This window comes from Rhinolophus sinicus, linkage group LG15 (assembly GCF_036562045.2).
Source record: "Rhinolophus sinicus isolate RSC01 linkage group LG15, ASM3656204v1, whole genome shotgun sequence".
NCBI lineage: Eukaryota > Metazoa > Chordata > Mammalia > Chiroptera > Rhinolophidae > Rhinolophus > Rhinolophus sinicus.
The window spans coordinates 48,657,551-48,680,049 of NC_133764.1; the positions used below are offsets into that span (position 1 = coordinate 48,657,551).

A 22,499-nucleotide genomic window follows, 5' to 3' on the forward strand; every position below is an offset into this window, starting at 1 on the left:
TTTTCCACATCAGAGCTCACCTGTGAGACATCTGGGCTCCGAGAGGAGATAAGATGTCCAATCTGTCTGAGAACCCTGACCTGGGGAGATGCCATTATCCCTAACTTTCACACAAAAGTCACTATGAAACAGGCACCTAGCTCTCTCCCTTCTCACTGTTAACTATTTTCACTCTCTGGCCTCTACTTTGTCCATCAACCAAGAACGAACACGTTAGCACACTCCCGCCTGCAGCACATGAAAATGGCTGTCTAGCATCCCTCACCCAGGTGTGGCGGTGTTGGAGGAGTGGTCCCTGAGGATCAGCAAAGGGTTAATGCAAAGGGAAAGAGAAGTTTGGCTTGAGCTCTGACTGGGGAGGCAAAGAGGCTGCAGGCTGGCACAGGTTTAGAACTGATTACCGTTTTTAGCTTTTGTCTCACATGATTTTACTAGGGGCAGTCTAACAGAGAACCCTTTAGAGGGGTCTCTGCTGTACAGACACACTCTTGCTAACTGGGCTCCTCCTTAAAAGAGGCCCTACCAAGTTGGCAAGCAGTTCAAGATTAAAAAGGAGCTAAACAGGGAGTAATAGCTGGTGTAAGAAGAGCTGGTGGCTCCTGGGAAGAATGCCACTGAGTCATTTGTAAAGTGCTACTCTGACATCCCCTATGGAATTATTGCTTCTCCAAAGGAGGAGCAGGGAAGGATCAGGAACATGGAAATGGGTATGGTATGGTATTGCTTTGCTTGTTGCTCAGACTGATGGTCAAATGGACCCACGGGTTGGAAGCACCAAAGATAACCAGACAGCTCCAGAAGATTCAGTGGAACCATGAGATACAGAGGCACTCACCCTCCCTGCCAGCTGACCCAACAGCCCAAGGTATTGTAGAAGAGGGCCACCCCCACATCATGTTCACAGTTCTTAAATTTCATAAGCAATACTTCAAAGCACTGGGGGTTAGGCCTCAAGAAATGATGGGCTGGGGTAGAGGGAACACACCTGCTCTGCAGAATCAAAGGACACGACTGCTTAAAAACAGACAAATCAATTCATGGCTTAGCAAAAGAGGAGAACGACAGTGTAACTCTTCCAGCTGCTGCCTGACTTGGAGCTTTAGGGAGGCGAGGGAGGAGGAAGGAAAGGAAGGGCTCTTATCACCGAGGGCCCTCGAGCACCCATACCTAGAAGCAAACAGCAGCACTCCCTCAAAGGGGATCCCCTGACTACTTTGTTCCCCCAAAGTACCATCCTGATAGAGAGACCCCTCCCTGGGGAAGCACACTCTCACTGCAGTGACAGCTCAGAAGTGGGTGTCTAGCTGGTAGCAGGGGAGTGAGTATCCTCTCTCAGCAGTCCTCTGCGCATCAGCCAGGCATACAAACATAATTCAGGGGATGGGACTTGGGTTCTTCCCTTGTCCCTTCACCTTAAGTGGGATGAGGAGGGGAAAAAAACCACCGTGACCCCCACAAGGAGTCTCTGCCTCAGTGGCTCCTGGAACTGGCAGGGTCCAGCTGATTCAACTCTGACTGGTCCAGAAGTTCAAAGTCATCGCCCTCAGCATCAGTGTCCAGGTCTGAACTGGGGGCCCGGAGGAAGCCTCTTGTTGCTCTCTGGGGGGGTGGGCCCGAAGGGCCTGGCTGGGAGGCGCCTGACAGGGCCAGCTGAATCATGCCCTGGGAGACCAGGCTGGCAAGGTTGCTGGTGAGGTTGGATCCTGCAGGCAGGGCACCAAGCAGGAGCTCCGGCAGTGCAGCCTCGTCCCGGCTGGCAGCGGGGGCCTGGGGCCCCTCAGCCCCCGGTGGGGAACGGTACATCAAGCTGGGCATCCCAATGCTGGTATCGTCCTCATCCTCCAGGCCGGCAGGATCCACATTAATGGAAGGGAAGTCAGGAAGGTCTCTGGCAAAGGATTCCTCTGGATCACTGTGACCATCGAGGTCTGGGAGAACAGAAGGCTGTCAGACATGGCAACTGCCTGGCCCTCCTGTGCCTCATCCCCACACAGTCAGTCCCATGCAATCAGACTTTTCCACCCTGGACATCTAAGAGTGAAGCAAACCCGTGGCACTGATCAGCTTTCCCCCTCCAGTTAGACATTACTGGCATCTCTACTGGCCAAAGAACTCCCCCCTCTTCTTCCACTATGCCCGCCATGAACCCACAACCTGAGGTGACTAAGGAACGGAGGATTCTAAGGAGAGCAGCTGTGCCATCCTGACTGTAGCCATACCCCTAAGCTGCTTTGCCACCTGATGCACTCCTCAGAAAACAGGAGAGGAGGGGGCAGTATCCCCTCGGTCTGGGGAAGCTGACAGGCCACAGTCAGAGCCATTATCCACTCAGGTCCCAGGTTCCCTCACCTTCAGAGCCTTCTGTTAGAGGTGTCTGGCCCCGTGAAAGATTGAATGTGCCGTTGTCTGTACAGGAGACCTCAGCATCCGAGTGCTCAGAGTCTGTGATGGCCAATTCCCTGGCAACAGTAGAATCATCCAGCTTAGGAAAAGAAAAGACCGACAAGCCTGAAGACATGGCGCCATTAAGAGCAGGTACAGCTCCCCAGTTACAGCTTGATTAATTAGTTGGCCCTAAAAGCTACCCTAACACCAACAGTGTAACTAGGTGTGGATGGGGACTTTAGTCAAAATTTCAACCCCTTTTAGGCTGTTCCCCACAGGAAAACACCCATCTTCATTCATCTTGAGCACAGGAAGGAAAGCAGTCTTGGGAATCAACCTTCCACCTACTCTTAAGCAAATATCTGCCCCCGAGAATCCTTTCATAGGAGCCTGGAGGATACACACACTGACTGACCAAAGGGGGGCTGGGCTGTTTAAAAGATGCTCACGCCAGTTCCTGAAGTTCTGCCACGATGTAGGGTGAAAAGGACACGGCAGAGGATGAGCTGGTCATCAGGCTCCAAGTGAGATCACGTACAATACAACACAAAGTGCTGGCGTAACACGCTTTCTCTCCTCATAGCTCTTGGGAGCGAGAGGGGTGGGGTAAGGCCTTGAACCCATGAGTTTACTGCCTAAGTGTGAGGTGCCAGATGGTAAAAGGGAGCTAAAGAAAACTGGCTAGTGGTGTAGCGCCCACACCCAAGATACCTGAGGACAGAAGGCAGCAAGCTCCTCTTCACTGTCACTGTGGCTGTCCATGGAATATTCTGGGTGCAGAGCTCTGCGGCGTACTATGTGGAGAGGGAAGAAGGCCTTGACACCTCCCCTTGAGGGGGGACCCCCACCCGCTTTGGACTTAAAGGCATAAAAGGAGAACATAAGAGAACTAAGCCTTTGGAATACGGCCCTACGCCTGCGTAACCAGACCTGCGAGCGGGCTGCTGGGCTAAGTGGCAAGGTAAGCTGACAACCCAGGAGAGAAAGACCTCTCTTCCTACAGCTCTCCCTCCACCAGCACCCCTCCCGACCCCCACTCCCTTTTTGTTCTAGTCAGATGATCAACTTCGAAGCTTGTCAACAGCTCAGGATCAGCGAGGGCCAGACCAGATGTCAAGGTGGAAAATGGACACTATCAGAGAGAGGGCAAAGGGAGTTACCCCACCTTAGTTCAGTCAGGCTTTTGAGGACTGATACTATTCAGCTGGCTGCCCCAAGGCGAGCTGGGCATTGGTGACCACCTGCAGGGCTCTTTGAAGGCCAGGGCTTAATGAAACAGCCAAACTGACCAGACCACAGAAGAGAGGAAATAGTTGGCAGGACTGTTATTCCCGTGTTGGAGGGTCTCAGGCTCTTACACCTCTGGCTTATGAGGCAGCAGTTCTGAAATCACCTTTGGAAGGCAGCTCTCAGTGGTGAAGACAGGCCCAGCCTAGGGGTCTAAAAGCCCTGCTCTGCCATTTACTAACTGTGAACTTCAATTTCCTCAACTTAAAAAGGAAGGTAATACCACCCTCTTCTCAAAGTTGTTGTAAAGGTTAAATAAAATGACGTATGGAGAGCAGTCAGCACAGAGCTTGGACACACAGAAAGCGCTTCAGAAAAAGCAAACATTGCGGATATCTTCACTGTCTTTTATTCAACTTGGGAGAGCTTTCCTCAGATTTGTTTAAAATGGGAGTGTCTAGAATTCCAGGTGGGAAAAATTGGTCAGCCTGCATAGATTTCCCTGGAATGGAGTATCATTTTTACCTACCACCATTACATACCGACCACATCCCACTTCTCCCACTTTCGACTTACCTATTACATGAGACCTGTAGGCTTTTCCTACCTTTCCCCAAATTGCCCAAATAGAAAGAGGCCACCCCCTGACACTTACATTGTCTCTCTCTCTGCTTGGACATCATGTAGCCACGGACACTGAAGTCCAGCCGCTGCAGAGCTGGCTTCAGCCGTACGTAGGCTCGATCCCACAGTCGGTGATACACAGCAAGCGGCCACATCATGACAGTGACAACTGAGAGGAGGAAACAGTGGCAAGATAGAGAGGGGCTGCACAAAACAGTCCTACCTGTCCCTCTGCTATTGTGTCCTGAGGGACTGGACACTCAGTGTGGAACAGTTCTGCTTAATCCTGCTGCTCATCCCCTCTAGTCTCCCCTACTACATGAGGGGGTTTGGGAGGACAGAGACCTCTGCAGCCACCTACAGGGCCGTGCACCGCCGAATGTGCTGCTGATACATCGAGCGCAGACCCAGGCAGTGTGTTCACCTGCATGTGGGTCTCACTGGGCCATAAACAAAGCCAAAGAGTTAACAAGGGCTCAGAAACTACGCAACAAGTCATGTGAGCTTAATATACAATGGCCACAGCCATAAGCACTCAGGTCTTCCAGCCTCAAGTAGCTGAGTTCATGCCAATAGGAAGTAACTAAATTTATAAAACTGTGCTCCAGGTGGGGGGAAACAGTGCTCTAGGGTAAACAAAACCTACTAGAGGATCCCCTAAGAGTTGACAAGGGTCCACTAACATACCGTGTTTTCCTAAAAAATCAGACCTAGCTGCACCATCAGCTCTAATGCATCTTTTGGAGCAAAAATTAATATAAGACCCGGTCTTATATAATACAATATAAGACAGGGTATAATATAACAACATATAATATAATATAATGCAATATAATACCGGGTCTTATATTAATTTTTGCTCCAAAAGACACATTAGAACTGATGGTGCGGCTAGGTCTTATTTTTGGGGAAACACAGTATGTTAGTGGACCCTTGTCAATTTCTAAAGCTGACTTGGTAAGAAAAAGACTTTATATGTGGGGAGCCTGCTACAGGTAAGAAGAAAGATATTTTCATGACACTAAACAGATCATGAAAATACAAAAAGTTAATTTCCTAGAGAACCAAAATATAAAACTCCTCTCCCTAGACCCAGAGTTAGCTGTGGCTGGAAAAGCTATGAGTAGGGTAAGCTCCCAGGGGGAAGTATACGCCATACTTACGCATTAAGTAGGACAGCAGGAGCCCAGGGACGTAGCGGCCCAAGACGGCCAAAAAGGTCAGTATCCCACAGCTCAGCAAACAGAACTGGGGGAGTCAGGAAACAGTATTAAGTTTCTGCTACATGGCAGGGGACTGGGGTGGGGACGGGAGGTAAGTGAAAACGTGACTGAAATAATTCTTTATGACCTATGAGTAAGGCATGGACATGTCAGAATGAAAGATGTACCGAGCCACTGTTACATCCAGTGGTAATTCTATTTGGGGGGAAAAGGAGGACGTCCACCTCTGTTCAAACTTCTTTTATGTGGCTAACCCCGTGGGGTTGTACCTTTCATGTTGGGGAAATGGTTTGAATAGGACTTAGCCAAAAATTCTCTCTGAAAGCAAGTATTGGTGGTGGGTTTTTAAGTCAGTGAAAAACAAATAAGTAAATAAATTTAAAAACCCAACAACCTACCACATGTTTAATATGACACAGAATGCACACAAGCAAGCGTTCTTTCTCATTCTGGGGCAGGAAGATGGCCGAATCTAAGTGGCAAGCACCTAAAGGCAGAGTCACCAAGCTCTTGCCTTAGTCCTAGTGGCTAGTCAGAAGCTCTTTCCTACAATTTCCCTTTGTCTCTACAAACATCATGGTCTTTTCTTTCTTGAATGAGGATATAAAGTAAAAGGGCTGTTTCAGTTTAGCATGAACTGAACTGAGAAGCCAGAAATGAACATGAAAAGGGGAAGAGTCTTACCTTGCCTGGGTTTTGCTTTTTGAAAAGCAAAAGATTCCTTATGAAAATGGTCCCACTAACCCAGACTTCAGCTATATGATGACAGAGCTCGGGCACGCTGAGCAACCGAGGGTGCACAAAGCCCCAGCTATGGGAGAGAGAAGGGGGAGCTGTGAAAGGAGGGTGCTGAGGGTTCCCCCCATCTTGCTATGCAGGCAGCCAATGCTTCCGGGTTTAAATAGGGGCTGGGGAGTGGCTAGTCCTAGGTGCTTTGGAGGTGAAGCATGACTTTCTTCTTGGCTCACCAGGTTGAAACTTGAATTTAGGGACTAGGAGGGCAAACTTGTTCTGACAACTCCACCCTATGAGCAAGCAGCCCAATCCACGTGTGTAAGCCTGCCACCAAGGCCCTTTGTGCTTAGAAACATCATCCCCGCACTCAGACCATTGCAATTTACTGTGATTGCAATCCAGGGATGGAAGTAAAGCACAGTCTGACACCATTGCTGCTGAGGGGGAGGCCATGGTGGATGCGCCCCTCAGAGAGAAAATAAAACAAAACCAAAATAAACCACAGCAGAGAAAATTCCTTGGATCACACATATGAGATGAGTGAACTGAGAAATGCAAGCAGGAGCTGTAAGACACAAGAGGAATCTTTGGCTTGCTGATGCCAGGAACCTATGTGTTTTCTGACCAGAGAACCTTAAACAGCCAGAGGTCACAGAAAACACTAAATGACCTGGTATAAAAGCCAGGAGACAAACGAAGTAAGTTGCCTCTAGGTTTTCGCACTAGGGCTGGATAATGCAACTAATTGCCTGGCATGTCAAGTTATGGGGCTCGGTAATGCTTTTTGTTTTTTTCCAGAAACTTATCTTGGGAACATCAGAGGACACTAACCATCTCAACATATTGCTGCCTGAACTTTAGGATTTGTTAAAATGATTATTTGGAACAGACTAGGTTCTAAGCTTACACTTTGTCCAGAACATGGGGTTAACAACATGTAACCAGAATATTACAAGAGAATCAATCAGAGCAACAAAAAGGGATTTAATCAGTGTTCCATACCTCTCATTGTCTAATGCGTCGGGTCTTGGCACTACAATATTAAAACAAACACCAGCATTAGTTGGTAGGGAAAACTAAACATGAAAATGTTAGGCTGTTGGTTGGACAGCTCAAATTTTAATAGGTTTGGGGAAAAGGAATAAAAAGGAGACACTATGTTACACTGCCAGAGTTAGGGAGCTGCAGACAAGGGAATGAGAGCTGATGCCTACTTGTTTCTCCAGCAGGGTGAGGGGTGGGGAGGATCCAAATGCAGCTTTAGGGCCCCTTCTAATTACTACAGCTGAGAGCCAATGTGCACATGGAAAATGGTCCACCCACCCCTCAAGTGTGTCTGGGTTGCTCACACACATCAACGTGCACCAGGTTACCGAGGCATGTTACAACTAGTCCAAAACTAGAAATCTGCCTATTCTCTTTAAGAAGAGACTCATTAACTACAATGAGTGATGGAAAGTCTTTTGACATTCACCAGCTATAAGACAGGTGGATGAACTACATTGATTTCTTGAAGTCTCTGCAGAATAGGATGGGAATGTATATAAAAGCTGTGCACTCTGGTCTGAATATCCTGCCAACACTGCAAAATTAACATGTCCAAAACCTACACCAATGTTCCTCGCTATGCTCCCCACTCAAACTGACTTCCCCGCCTGACATTGCCTGTATCTGCCAATTGTAATGCCGTTCTCCTAGTCTCCTAGCTTTAAAATCCCAAAGTCGGCTTTTATCCCTTACTCTCCTAACCCCTATTTATCAGTCTCGACATTGCTTCCCCTTTCACAGCTCTCCACCATTTGTTTATACAGACACCTCCCTGACTACTTCTCACAGGTACTGCCGTAGTTCCCTATCAGTTCTCTCTCCTTCCCCCTTCTGTCCTTCCAGGTGGGCCTGTAAAATGCTGTCTAATTAATCTTTCCTATCTCAGCACATAGCTCTAATTTTAATATTTTTCAATGACTACCCACTACCAACAGGATAAAGTCTAAACTTCTAAGCCTAACTTTAAAGCTTTATAAAATCTAATTCTGACATGCTTTCAGTTTTATTCCCTAGCACTCCTTTTATTTCCTCTTCACTCCCATGACACTGACCAATTCCCTCTTCTTAGGTGATGCTTTGCAGCTTCTGGTTCCTCAGACTAATCAGGCTCCTGGCCCCTCTGGAGACATACTTTCTCTCTACCTGTCCAAATCTTTTGCTTCATTCAAGGCCTGAGGTAAGGCAAAAATACATGACAAACATCCTAATCACAAATTGCACTGTGACATCTCTGGTACTGCTCTATAACTGTCATTGAACTTTTCTTATGTTTATTTATGTATAATCTTTGAGAAAGGAACCATATCTTAGAGTACTTCATATAAGTCATAATGCCTAGCTTAGTGCTTTGCAAATAAACAATCTTCAAAAGAAATTCCTGAGAGGCAAATGGATACTGCCTCAGTAAAGATGCAGTATCCAACGAGGTGAATTATTTTTTAAAAATTTGAGGACTACTTAAGGACTACTTATTCCTCAGGACAATTATGAGGGCAAGAATATCTCAGGTGGTGGAAAAAGATTTCCTGAGCTTAACAATGGACAGGGCAGAACTCAGTTCTAAGGAACTCCATACAGATGGAGCACTAGCCCTTCAAGCATCAACTAAAGCCAATAATTCGGACACCAAAAGATATTCCTAATTCCACATACTCCCTCATAAACCCCCAAAACTAAAGGTTAAAAATTATAGGAAAGACCATTTCCAGTTTAGAGTGTTCTAAATGCTATAAAACTCACCTCTGATTTCGGGCCAGATTTTGTTTTTCCATTGATCTATACACACTATGACCATGGAGCTGAATGCAAGTAAAAACACGAGACGAAGGGATGTCAGTGCAAAGAACCTAGAGAAAAGGAAAAACAGAAGATCATTATCCAAGCAAGCTAATTTCAGAAAAGACCATGTGTGCACTACAGCCTCTGTAGTAAATGGACTTAATCCTAGTTACATACCTTGAGAAAAACCACTTAAACTTCTGCTATTTTACCTATGGGGCAGAGATAATTAATTTGCTTCTATAAAGGCAGAGGATTAAACCAAATAACGTCTCAAAGCCTCTTTCAAGTTAAATGATTCTATTCACTTCAGGGAGAAATTCATTCTTGATAACAAGTTGTTATGATGAAAGCAAACACCTTTCTACCAAATTAGACCCGAGTATAGGGCAACAAACTTACAGAGATGCATTAAAGAGCATTTAATTCAAGTAGATATCCTTTTACAGATGAAGGAACTGAGACCCAAAAAAGTGAAATGATTTCTCAAGGTCACACAGAAAGTAAGCACTGAAGTTACAGCTAAAAGCCAGTTCTTCTGAATTAGACACAATCCTTCTTAAACTCTTCCCAAAAACTGAAGAAGAGGGAACACTTCTTGATTCATTTTATGAGGCCAGCATGACTCCAATACCAAAGCCAGACAAAGACACTACAAGGAAAGTACAGACCAATATCCCTTGTAAATAAGATGCAAAATAATATATCAGCAAACTGAATTCAGCAGATGTTAAAACGATTACATACCATGATCAATTTCTGGGATTTATTCCAGGAATGCAAGGGTGGTTCAACATATAAAAATCAATAAATGTAATGTATCATATTAACAGAATGAAGGAAAAGCTAGTTCTTATTTGAAGGAATCAACCATAGGTACTTACAATCTGGGAAATCTGAACACTGACAGCACATCTGAAGATACTAAGGAATTACTGTTAATTTTTTAAAGTGTGATAATATTATGGAAGTTATATTTTTTGTTTGTTTTTTTGTTTTTTTAAAGAGGGTGCAGCTCACACTGGCCCACACAGGGATCAAACCAGCAACCTTGGTGACATTAGCACCACGCTCCAACCAAATGAGCTAACCGGCCACCCCGGAAGTTGCTTTTAGCGTCCCTATCTTTTAGTGATACATACTAAAATATTTATGAATGAAATGACATGATGTGTGGGATTTGAATCAAAATAATAGTTTGGCAAGGGACAGGGTATGATAGAAGATGAAACAAGACTGATCATGAGTTGATAATTGCTGAAGCTGGGTGACAGTACATAGGATTCTTTATTTGTACTATTTTCCATACCTCTGTATGTATTTAAAATCTTTCACAATAAAATATTTAAAACAAAAGCTAGTTCTTATGAGTCTTTCTATTACACCACCCTAAAGCCTGGAAGGTAGTGCCTTGCAGAGTATGTAGTCCAGGGGGGCCACAAGCTGACGTCACCAGGCTATGGAGAAGTAAGGATAGAAACTGAAAGTGAGCATTTAGAAATTTGTATAGCAATTTGACCAAGTAATTTTGAATCTAAGACTATATTTGGTATTGCGTTGTCTATGCCTTTTTAAACTTAATTTTTCTAGTAACACATTCTTTTACATTTTACAGAAGTATTGATTTGCAACAGACTGGGGAAAACAACACCAGTCACCACCAGAGACTGTGGTAAGATCTCGAGGGAAGCCAAAAGCATCACCAGAGAGGTGGTTCAGCAGGGCAGTTAGGCACGGCTTTTAAAGTTATTAATAGGTTGGCTTGAGCTTGATTCTCTGAACAGCCACTTTTCGTCATGCGACCTTGAATAAACTAGCTTAACCTCTTTAAGCCTCATCTATTATGTGATGTTAACAATAATAAATCTTGCAGAATTGTTTGTAGGTATTAGAAACAACATAATCACCCAGAAAAATACCATACTTGATTCTGCTAAAAAGACAAGAAAATACAAGACACCTAAGACACACCTAACATGTAGCTCTATTCAATTTTACAGTGTAGAAGTGTTATTAGCTAGTATCACAGTAACTGATCAAACAAGGGTAAGGATGACCAGGAGCTGGTTATAAATGACCTCTTCTCTTCTCAACTCAACATGCCCTAATGACTTGACATAATCATAGAACAATACCAAGAGTATAATCCCTATCACATTTTTAAGAAGCTTATCCGTGTGTATATATGAATACACATACACATGCAGGAACTGGCAGAGGAACTTTAATTTTTATCTCTAGACATTTTTGTACTTTATTTTAATAAACATGAATCCCTGTTCTATCAATGTTTAAACTATACAAAGAATGAGGGATGGAAGGAAATAAGAACTTAGAAATCCAGTCACCAATTTTTCCAATTTTTCTACCCCACTACTTAAAGGATATTGTAATTATATATGAGATTAAAGACTGAGAGCAGCTTAACAGAAATAAGCCTCTAAAGCTGCCCCAGGCCATTAATCTCTCCTCCAAAGCCAGTCCATCACCCCAACAAACAAGCAAATTTAACAAGGCCAAGGAAAAGGGCCCTAGAGCTTCTTGCACCCCAGTGCTATTGCTTCCACGTCGCAGAAGCAAGATGTGCTACAACTGCTGTTTTCTCCAGAGGATTTGAAAGGGCTCTCTGGGGAGGCCATCCAGACTGTCTGCAATCTCCAGATCATGACTACTAACACAAATATAAACGGGGATAGGGAAGGATATTAAGCTCACCTAAGACAGGTCAGTTTTCCAAAGAGGATGGCAATAAACATACCGTTTCTCTAAGACCTGGACTATTTTAGTTGCCTGTTACAGGCCCCCTTTGCTTCGACTCAATCCCACAAACATCCGAGTGTCTGTGATATGCCAAGTCCAGTTACAGGGAAGAGTAAGACATGGACCTTACTCTTAAGTGTATTTACATGTCTGTGTGTTTGCAAGATAACATGACATGGTAATAATAACAAACAAGAGGAATCTAAGGTGGTATTTGAAAGACAAATGGTGAGAAAACACAACAAAAGGTTGTAGAGAAGGAGAAGACATTCAGATAGGGAGAACAGCCAGCTGGCATGACGTCCTTAAGACAAGTAGTCTGACAGAACTGAAACACAAAGAACAGAGGGAGGGGATGAGTACGGGGAGAAAGGCAGGAGTCAGATCGTGAAGGGCATTTCATGACAAAGGGTACTGGGTTTGACCTGCAGATGAAGGTGAATCAGTCAAGTTTTACAAAGGGTATATTTTCTGGGCCATGAAGGCTAACATCTTCTTGAACAAGATTAATCCTGGTCCACAAGTCAATTTTAGGATCAGATGTACCCTTTTCTTGAAAAAGCCAATGCAGGAACTTCAGAGAAAGAAGAGTTTTTGTCTGGTATAAAATAACATTTCTTGGGAAAAAGTTTTTATATAGATAAAAACTTAATTAATGGAAAGATCACCTCAAAAAACTAGAATTGACCCCTCCACGGTAACTAGACAATTAATATCAATGTTCCCCCAGGTGTCTACCAAATATAAAATAATACGGAAAAGAGCATGCCCCTTTCCTACCAGCCCTTGATACTAAATTTCTTAAAAAGTAGGACTATCAATCAGATAGGCATGTTTTGGATATACTGAGGGTCACATTATGCGTGTCATTTTATGGAGGTAAACTAAAAGCCCACCTGAAAAAAACACTCTGCAACTATGTACAAAGACAAGACATAACTGAAGATAAAGTACTTGAAAGACTGGAATAGGTAAGGGATGGAAGGTATAGGTAAGGGATGGAAGAAAAATAAGGGAGGATTCCTCTGGATTAGTTTAGTCCTGCAATGCCTATTGGCTCAGGTCAAAAACTTCACATGCAGCTATAACATGTAACAGTCAGTGTACGAGTTTGATAAAACAACATGCAAAACATTTTTCAGCAACTAAAATTGGCATGAGAACTTCTCAACTTAGCAAAAACAACTGCAAATGCAGTCCACTCTGGACATTCACATGTGAATTATTCAATTTGGGGATTGCCCCTCGGCCATTACTCCTTCTACTCATTGTGGACTCATAATCAATTTTTCCTTAATAATATTTATTTTTCTTATTTCTAAAGGCAAATGTAGAAAATATACGTAATAATTAAAGAAGAAAACAAAAATGAAATTAGTACACCATCTAAGTCTTGCAAAAAAAAAAATTTTTTTTTAACCTAAATCTGATCAAGCCTCCAGATCCAACTACGAATTTATAGGAAATACAGAACACAGGGGGAACGTGTTAAGCCACGGATGCGGATGCAATCAGCAAACTCCATTCTGTACGATACTTTACAAGATAAACTAGTTTTTTCAGTAAATGAACTGCAAAGAGAAAAAAAGATCGAAAAGGAACCAACAGAATAAATGAGATGTCAAGAACAGCTGTGAGTCACAATATGTGGACTTCATTTGGATCCTAACCCAAACGGTTTAAAAAAACACACAAAATGACACTTACGAGAAAATTGGAAATTTGACCATTGACTAGAATCATTAATTTTTTTACATGTGATAGTATAATAGTATTTTTTAAGTATTTTTCAGCGACACACACTGAAACAGATTAAATGATATGTATTTGCCTCAAAATAATAAAGGAGGAGATGGGAAAGAATTGGGGTACAGAAGACACAAAATTGGCCATGAAATGAAAATGTTTAAAGCTGGGTATATGGTGGTGCATAATATTATTCTGTCTACTTACGTATATGTTCTAAATTTTCCATTAAAAATTTTTTTAAATGACCCATTATCTACATATATACCCCAAAAAGTGAACAGAGGTTATTCTCTTCATTTTAAAAAAATTCATATATAAAAACTCCATGGGAATATATGGCATATCTGGTTTAAAAACCTTCTTCTTCACTCCACAATACATAGGTATGTTTTCCTATATCACCAGAAAAGCATCAAAAACTTTAAAAATGATTGCATCATATATATATATATATATATATATATATATATATATATATTCTCTTAAACTTCTCCCTAATTGAACTAAGATGTTTCCAATTTTTAATGTAATAAAGTAAAGCGGAACTATATATCACTGAGCATAAATCTTTGTCCTTACTTATGATTAACTACTTTAAGTGGAATTACTGGCATTAACTTTTTTTAACAGTGTTATTGAGATACAGTTGGTATACCATAAAATTTTATCTTTTTAAATTATCTAATTCAATGATTTTTAGTATATTCAGAGTTGTGCAACTATCACCACTATCTAATTTATAACATTTTCATCACCCCCCCAAAAAAACCCATACCCATTAACAATCACTCCCCATTTTCCCCAGCACCTAAAAAGGTATTAACTTTTCAAGTATCTTAATACATGTTGCCAAATTACTTTCCAGAAAGCCTGTCAAATGTATGTTCCTATCAATCATATGCCAGTTTTTCCATAATTCCCCTGAATAGTATTTTTAAAAAACTTAATAAGCAGAAATTAGTAACTCATTGCCATTTACATTAGAATTTTTTATTACTGGGAGTGAAATTTTATATATCCATTGATTTATTATTTTTTGCCCTTTTGTAAACTGTCCATCCCCTTTATCAGGGACTTAAATCCAATTAATTATCAATCTAAATAAAATATTCCTTGGAAAAACAATCTGGTGTCCAGAAAAATCATAAGACATTTCAAAACTAAACAATTTTTTTGAGGTTAACTATACCATGGATCCTCATGATTAGCACACGTAAATTAAAGTTTGCTATAATCATAAAGTTTCTATTATAATCATAAACAAAATAAAGATCACATGTCTATTTTCAACCAAGGAAGATACTATTTCTGGGTTCTTTTGTTATTACAGAGTAAGCTTGTCTCAGTGGCCCTTCAGAACAAAGCATCCCATCCTATTGGGACAAAAAGCCCATTATTGTTCAGTACTTGTGGCTGTCTGGTTAATGAGCCAGTCACTGGTAAATGAGAATGAAAAAAATTAAGTCAATCTATGTCATGTAGTGATAGTTACTGCTTGCACAAAACCAGAAATGAAACCAGCTAGCTGCTATGACCTACCTTATGTTAATGGGTAGAAAGCACCCAACCTTATAATTAGGACAGATAAAAACTGAAGGCAAGAGAGGCAAAAGAAAGCCAGGGCATCCTTGGGAGTCTTCTTGGCTACTAAACGCAACAAGAATCCTCCAAAGACTATCATCAGAGACACTTGCTCAATAGATTTCATCTGAAATTTTGTGTAAATTTTTTCACGGAACAAATGTCTCTACTTAAATGGGCTCTCCCTTCCATTTCCTGTTCCCCACTATTGTTTTTCACTCAAATTCTAACCTCTTAAATCAGAATTTCTATATATCTTTAATCATTTCTTGGGTCATTGTTTTATTTGGGGAGTTGAGGGGGGAGAGGAAACACTGGTGTTTTTCAATTGTGAAAACAATAGATTTCATAATACCCCTGAGAATACAGTATGGTTAACTCAGACTAGTGACTACAAAAGCAGATCCCAATAAAAAAATCGGCCTGTGGATTGCTCTAAATCAATATCTGAATTTAAAGACCACCTAGAATCATAGAATGTTAAAAACAGAAAAGCAATGATTTAATTTAAAAACAACAACAAACAAACAAACAAAAACACAGGGGCGGCCCGGTGGCTCAGGCAGTTAGAGCTCCATGCTCCTAACTCCAAAGGCTGCCGGTTCGATTCCCACATGGGCCAGTGGGCTCTCAACCACAACGTTGCCAGTTTGATTCCTCGAGTCCCGCAAGGGATGGTAGGCTCCACTCCCTGCAACTAAGATTGAACATGGCACCTTGAGCTGAGCTGCCTCCCGGATGGCTCAGTTGGTTAGAGTGTGGGCTCTCAACCACAAGGTTGCCAGTTCGACTCCCGCAAGGGATGGTGGGCTGTGCCCCCTGCAACTAGCAACCGCAACTGGACCTGGAGCTGAGCTGCGCCCTCCACAACTAAGATTGAAAGGACAAAAACTTGGAAAAAAGTCCTGGAAGTACACACTGTTCCCCAATAAAGTCCTGTTCCCCTTCCCCAGTAAAAAATCTTTAAAAAAAAGAAAGAGAGAGAGAGAGAGAGAGAGAAAGAGAGAGAGAGAACTGGAAAGGAGCTCAGCAGTCATCTAGTCCTCCTGGAACTATGTGTGCTCTTCACAGAAAGGCTGCTTGGATTTCATACCCATTTCCAGGGCTCTGCTGTTCTCCCCTTATCTCCAAGGTCTGAGTTAAACTAAAAAGTTACTCGAACATGTTCTTCTTTTCTGATCCTGTCAGGACACACGCTTGCTGACTCAGATATTCTTCCCCCAAATCACTCATTTATAGGTGGTGTTGAGGTTAATGAAAAAACAAGCAATTGGAGAGGGGGGCCTGACATGTCTGTTATTATCCTAGAGATAATAACATATCAGTGACCAGGAGCAATATAAGCTGGAAGATCTCTGATATGATCACCATTTCTCTGGAACTTGAAAAAAGAAAAGAAAAAAAAAAAAAACAAGAGTGAAAGCCTTGAAATACAACAGTCGCGAGGTATCTACATCTATCTCTATCTTTATGTTGTTTTTTTTATTAAGAGGGCACATTCACAGGTACAGAAAAACCTTCACTGATAATACAGCACAGTGAAAGCGACTACCTGAATTCTGATTTTCTGGACTCCTACCCAATCTTATACCTCAAAATGTATAAAACACCTCAGTTAGTGATATATTATTATTCAAAACAATAATAAAAGAAAAATATTTCAGAATTGATTTCTCTGACCTGGTCCAATTATTCTCTTTCATTTCCTAAACACTTAAAACGTCCAAGAATTAAACAGTCACTCTTTGACATTCCGAACTGAAATGTAAACAGACACCCATATTCAATATAATGCTACCGCAATGTGAAGTCTTTCATTCTGAACCCCGAACTACCTTTCAAGAAAGCACATTCCCTAAAACAAACAATCCTGTGACCTCTAATACCAAACTACCTCAGCCTCTGGACTATCAGTCATTCCGTACCCTTCACAGATATGAGTCTTCTCCATAAATGGCATATTCATTTGCCCTTTCAATCTCAAGAGTCACACCCTCATTTTGCTCTCTCTCTCCCCCACCTACTTAGAGTCTGATGGGAATCACAAGAGCAACTGTTCTGGATACACAGCAGGCAAGCTACCAGGAAATGCCAGAGATAAAGACCCATCACAATGCTTTAAGAGACCAAGAGTAGGAAAAGGGATCTGAGTGAGCTTCCAAACACAGCCTGTTAAGTAAACTTAAGTAAACACTGTTGCGGGCCTGAAAATGAAGGGTAACACTGTAACATCAAAAGATGTATCTCTTTCAGAACAGCTCCTTATGTGTAGACCTTCACCTGCATTCCACTTCAAAAATCTCTCTCAGGCAAGGGATATGTGGAAAGTCCCCGTCTCAAAAATAAAACCATACATGTGACTAATCCATTTACATTAATAAACCCTTGGTTTATTAGGATTCATTTCAATCCTGATAAAGTTTTTATGTATCAGCCAGTCACACTTTGATACAAACTGGTTTATTGAGGACCAACTTTTTTCCCAGGAGTACGATCCCAATGTAGGGAATGAAGTTTTGACAGGATGGTCTGGGGTTAGGGGTTAGGATGGGGAGGTAGTAGGAGAAGAAAAGGTCATTCTGGTAAACACTCCTGAATGCGGTGCTACATGTAAGAGCTCCTGACAGGGAGCAACAGGAGAGAAGTTAAGGAACTGGGGATCAAGGAAGCACTACCAGCAAAAAACACAAAATAAAGATCACATGTCTATTTTCAACCAAGGAAGATACTATTTCTGGGTTCTTTTGTTATTACAGAGTAAGCTTGTCTCAGTGGCCCTTCAGAACAAAGCATCCCATCCTATTGGGACAAAAAGCCCATTATTGTTCAGTACTTGTGGCTGTCTGGTTAATGAGCCAGTCACTGGTAAATGAGAATGAAAAAAATTAAGTCAATCTATGTCATGTAGTGATAGTTACTGCTTGCACAAAACCAGAAATGAAACCAGCTAGCTGCTATGACCTACCTTATGTTAATGGGTAGAAAGCACCCAACCTTATAATTAGGACAGATAAAAACTGAAGGCAAGAGAGGCAAAAGAAAGCCAGGGCATCCTTGGGAGTCTTCTTGGCTACTAAACGCAACAAGAATCCTCCAAAGACTATCATCAGAGACACTTGCTCAATAGATTTCATCTGAAATTTTGTGTAAATTTTTTTCACGGAACAAATGTCTCTACTTAAATGGGCTCTCCCTTCCATTTCCTGTTCCCCACTATTGTTTTTCACTCAAATTCTAACCTCTTAAATCAGAATTTCTATATATCTTTAATCATTTCTTGGGTCATTGTTTTATTTGGGGAGTTGAGGGGGGAGAGGAAACACTGGTGTTTTTCAATTGTGAAAACAATAGATTTCATAATACCCCTGAGAATACAGTATGGTTAACTCAGACTAGTGACTACAAAAGCAGATCCCAATAAAAAAATCGGCCTGTGGATTGCTCTAAATCAATATCTGAATTTAAAGACCACCTAGAATCATAGAATGTTAAAAACAGAAAAAGCAATGATTTAATTTAAAAAACAACAACAAACAAACAAACAAAAAACACAGGGGCCGGCCCGGTGGCTCAGGCAGTTAGAGCTCCATGCTCCTAACTCCAAAGGCTGCCGGTTCGATTCCCACATGGGCCAGTGGGCTCTCAACCACAACGTTGCCAGTTTGATTCCTCGAGTCCCGCAAGGGATGGTAGGCTCCACTCCCTGCAACTAAGATTGAACATGGCACCTTGAGCTGAGCTGCCTCCCGGATGGCTCAGTTGGTTAGAGTGTGGGCTCTCAACCACAAGGTTGCCAGTTCGACTCCCGCAAGGGATGGTGGGCTGTGCCCCCTGCAACTAGCAACCGCAACTGGACCTGGAGCTGAGCTGCGCCCTCCACAACTAAGATTGAAAGGACAAAAACTTGGAAAAAAGTCCTGGAAGTACACACTGTTCCCCAATAAAGTCCTGTTCCCCTTCCCCAGTAAAAAATCTTTAAAAAAAAGAAAGAGAGAGAGAGAGAGAGAGAGAAAGAGAGAGAGAGAACTGGAAAGGAGCTCAGCAGTCATCTAGTCCTCCTGGAACTATGTGTGCTCTTCACAGAAAGGCTGCTTGGATTTCATACCCATTTCCAGGGCTCTGCTGTTCTCCCCTTATCTCCAAGGTCTGAGTTAAACTAAAAAGTTACTCGAACATGTTCTTCTTTTCTGATCCTGTCAGGACACACGCTTGCTGACTCAGATATTCTTCCCCCAAATCACTCATTTATAGGTGGTGTTGAGGTTAATGAAAAAACAAGCAATTGGAGAGGGGGGCCTGACATGTCTGTTATTATCCTAGAGATAATAACATATCAGTGACCAGGAGCAATATAAGCTGGAAGATCTCTGATATGATCACCATTTCTCTGGAACTTGAAAAAAGAAAAGAAAAAAAAAAAAACAAGAGTGAAAGCCTTGAAATACAACAGTCGCGAGGTATCTACATCTATCTCTATCTTTATGTTGTTTTTTTTATTAAGAGGGCACATTCACAGGTACAGAAAAACCTTCACTGATAATACAGCACAGTGAAAGCGACTACCTGAATTCTGATTTTCTGGACTCCTACCCAATCTTATACCTCAAAATGTATAAAACACCTCAGTTAGTGATATATTATTATTCAAAACAATAATAAAAGAAAAACATTTCAGAATTGATTTCTCTGACCTGGTCCAATTATTCTCTTTCATTTCCTAAACACTTAAAACGTCCAAGAATTAAACAGTCACTCTTTGACATTCCGAACTGAAATGTAAACAGACACCCATATTCAATATAATGCTACCGCAATGTGAAGTCTTTCATTCTGAACCCCGAACTACCTTTCAAGAAAGCACATTCCCTAAAACAAACAATCCTGTGACCTCTAATACCAAACTACCTCAGCCTCTGGACTATCAGTCATTCCGTACCCTTCACAGATATGAGTCTTCTCCATAAATGGCATATTCATTTGCCCTTTCAATCTCAAGAGTCACACCCTCATTTTGCTCTCTCTCTCCCCCACCTACTTAGAGTCTGATGGGAATCACAAGAGCAACTGTTCTGGATACACAGCAGGCAAGCTACCAGGAAATGCCAGAGATAAAGACCCATCACAATGCTTTAAGAGACCAAGAGTAGGAAAAGGGGATCTGAGTGAGCTTCCAAACACAGCCTGTTAAGTAAACTTAAGTAAACACTGTTGCGGGCCTGAAAATGAAGGGTAACACTGTAACATCAAAAGATGTATCTCTTTCAGAACAGCTCCTTATGTGTAGACCTTCACCTGCATTCCACTTCAAAAATCTCTCTCAGGCAAGGGATATGTGGAAAGTCCCCGTCTCAAAAATAAAACCATACATGTGACTAATCCATTTACATTAATAAACCCTTGGTTTATTAGGATTCATTTCAATCCTGATAAAGTTTTTATGTATCAGCCAGTCACACTTTGATACAAACTGGTTTATTGAGGACCAACTTTTTTCCCAGGAGTACGATCCCAATGTAGGGAATGAAGTTTTGACAGGATGGTCTGGGGTTAGGGGTTAGGATGGGGAGGTAGTAGGAGAAGAAAAGGTCATTCTGGTAAACACTCCTGAATGCGGTGCTACATGTAAGAGCTCCTGACAGGGAGCAACAGGAGAGAAGTTAAGGAACTGGGGATCAAGGAAGCACTACCAGCAAAAAAACAAAAAAAGAAGAAGAAGAATGCTGTTAAAAAAAAAAAAAGTTTATTATCAAGCTGGCTAAAGACTCTGGAAGCAACAAATGGCAGAGGCTACTGTGACAACTTTAACCTGAGTCTCCTTCAAACTGTGAGAGCATTAACGTAATAGCTGAACACTGTCAACGAACTTGGAATTATTTGTTTTGCTCCAGCTGACGGAAAAACCTTCTTTCAGAGAAAGGACACTAAATGTTTTGGTTTTAAAACCAAGAATTTTAAGAGGAAAGTATTTTTAGCAGAACCAAAAATTTCTGGAAACACATACCTTGTTCTGTTTCAGCTTTATCCAGAATAGTCTTATCTCATTCAGCTGTAGAAGCACCCCCACCCCTACACTTCAGTTCCCTGGGAATTTGATCAATAATGTTTCCCTCGATCTGCTTGGCAGATCCTGTGAAGACCGAAGTCCACTTTAGGCGATGACAGCTGAGAGAAGCCACAGTTCCATTTCACAGAGCATGAAACATACCGATTCTTAAAGTATATTTACAGTCCCAGTCCCAGCTCAGGAAAACTCACACACACGATGAGACATCCTCAATTGCCATGGCTAAGGATGCCTCCTCTCACCAATTCCTTGGAACAAGGAGAGTTGCCATTCTAAGGGGTTTTCAAACGGGTGAACTCTCACAATCACTATTTCACAACTGTTCTTTAAAAGCTTACCACTTTCTCTCAAGTTGGAGTTTTGCAGTCTCTCATTGACGCTCAGCCTTCACAAACTTCCGTGAGTGGGCTAATTCTAATTCAGACCAATCGAACTTGTTTTCTTATCACACCCACGGATACCATTCCAAGACCTCACGCCTCACGCATCTACCCCAGAATTAACTACTAAAATCTCTCGAGACAGTCTTCAAACCACATTTGAGCAGAAAAGAGAAGGGAGGTGATGGCCCTAAAGGGACCCAGCTTTCCCTGGGTAAAATGAGGCGCCCTCGCTCACCGCGGACGGCTCAAGGCATTACTAGATGCTCCTGCCAGATCCAGATGTGCGGGGCGAGGGTGCGGGAGCAGGTAAAGGAGGGAAGACAACTGGAAGGCCCTACGGAGAACTGCGATGCCAAAGGCTGCAGGCGGGACGAAGTGGAAGTGAGGCAAAATTAGACAGGAAGGAGCCAGTGCAGCGAAGAAAACAGGTGAGGCGAGAGGTAGTGCCCTAAAGAAACCTGACGAATTCGCTCCTCGGAGGGGTTCTGAGGGTCCAGTTTCTCACCAGAAAGCCGCGTTCAGCCCCAGGCACCACAGGGCGCTCCTGGCTGGCCGCTCCCACACCAGGGCTGCCTGCACCCGGCTCAACAGAGGCTCGTAAGGCCCCAGCACCTCCACCAGGGCCCGCTGCGCCGCCTCAACCTGCTGGTCCCGCTCCAAGGAGCCCGACATAGCGCCGCGGCCCCTGAAAGTCGGCCCCGAAACTGGGCCTGGCGCTCCAGCCACCCCCTCTGCCTCCGCCATCTCCCACCTGCAGCCACCACATCCGGGGCCACGGCCCGACAGTCACAATAACACCAACTGCGCAGATGCGCGATTTGGCCGGGGAAGGCCGCTTCCCTCCACACTGCGCCTGCGCATGGGTTCTAGTTGGCTTCCATCCAGAGAGAACGCTGCATCAAAACATGATCTCCTATCACCGGCGCAGAGCCCGATCCGGTG

At 42.7% G+C, this 22,499-nt stretch overlaps 1 protein-coding gene across 1 annotated transcript; it reads right to left on the reverse strand.

Moving 5' to 3' along the window:
• Positions 1-695: 695 nt before the first annotated feature.
• Positions 696-22,365, reverse strand: RETREG3 (reticulophagy regulator family member 3). Its single transcript, XM_019747601.2, has 9 exons — positions 22,063-22,365; positions 8,982-9,088; positions 7,197-7,227; positions 6,144-6,270; positions 5,400-5,484; positions 4,268-4,405; positions 3,097-3,179; positions 2,350-2,482; positions 696-1,928 (listed from the first exon to the last, which is right to left on the reverse strand). The coding sequence occupies exons 1-9, from the start codon at positions 22,299-22,301 to the stop codon at positions 1,471-1,473; spliced, it is 1,401 nt and encodes a 466-aa protein (XP_019603160.1). The 5' UTR covers positions 22,302-22,365; the 3' UTR covers positions 696-1,470.
• Positions 22,366-22,499: the final 134 nt, after the last annotated feature.

Bases quoted from the DNA above. Each gene is read 5' to 3' on its own strand.
- RETREG3 (XM_019747601.2), bottom strand. From the start codon at position 22,301: ATGGCGGAGGCAGAGGGGGTGGCTGGAGCGCCAGGCCCAGTTTCGGGG. The intron at 7,228-8,981 runs GTGAGTTTTATA...TTAATATTGTAG, and splicing joins AATCTGGCCCGAAATCAGAG to TGCCAAGACCCGACGCATTA. The intron at 3,180-4,267 runs GTAAGTGTCAGG...CTCTCCACATAG, and splicing joins CAAGCAGAGAGAGAGACAAT to TACGCCGCAGAGCTCTGCAC.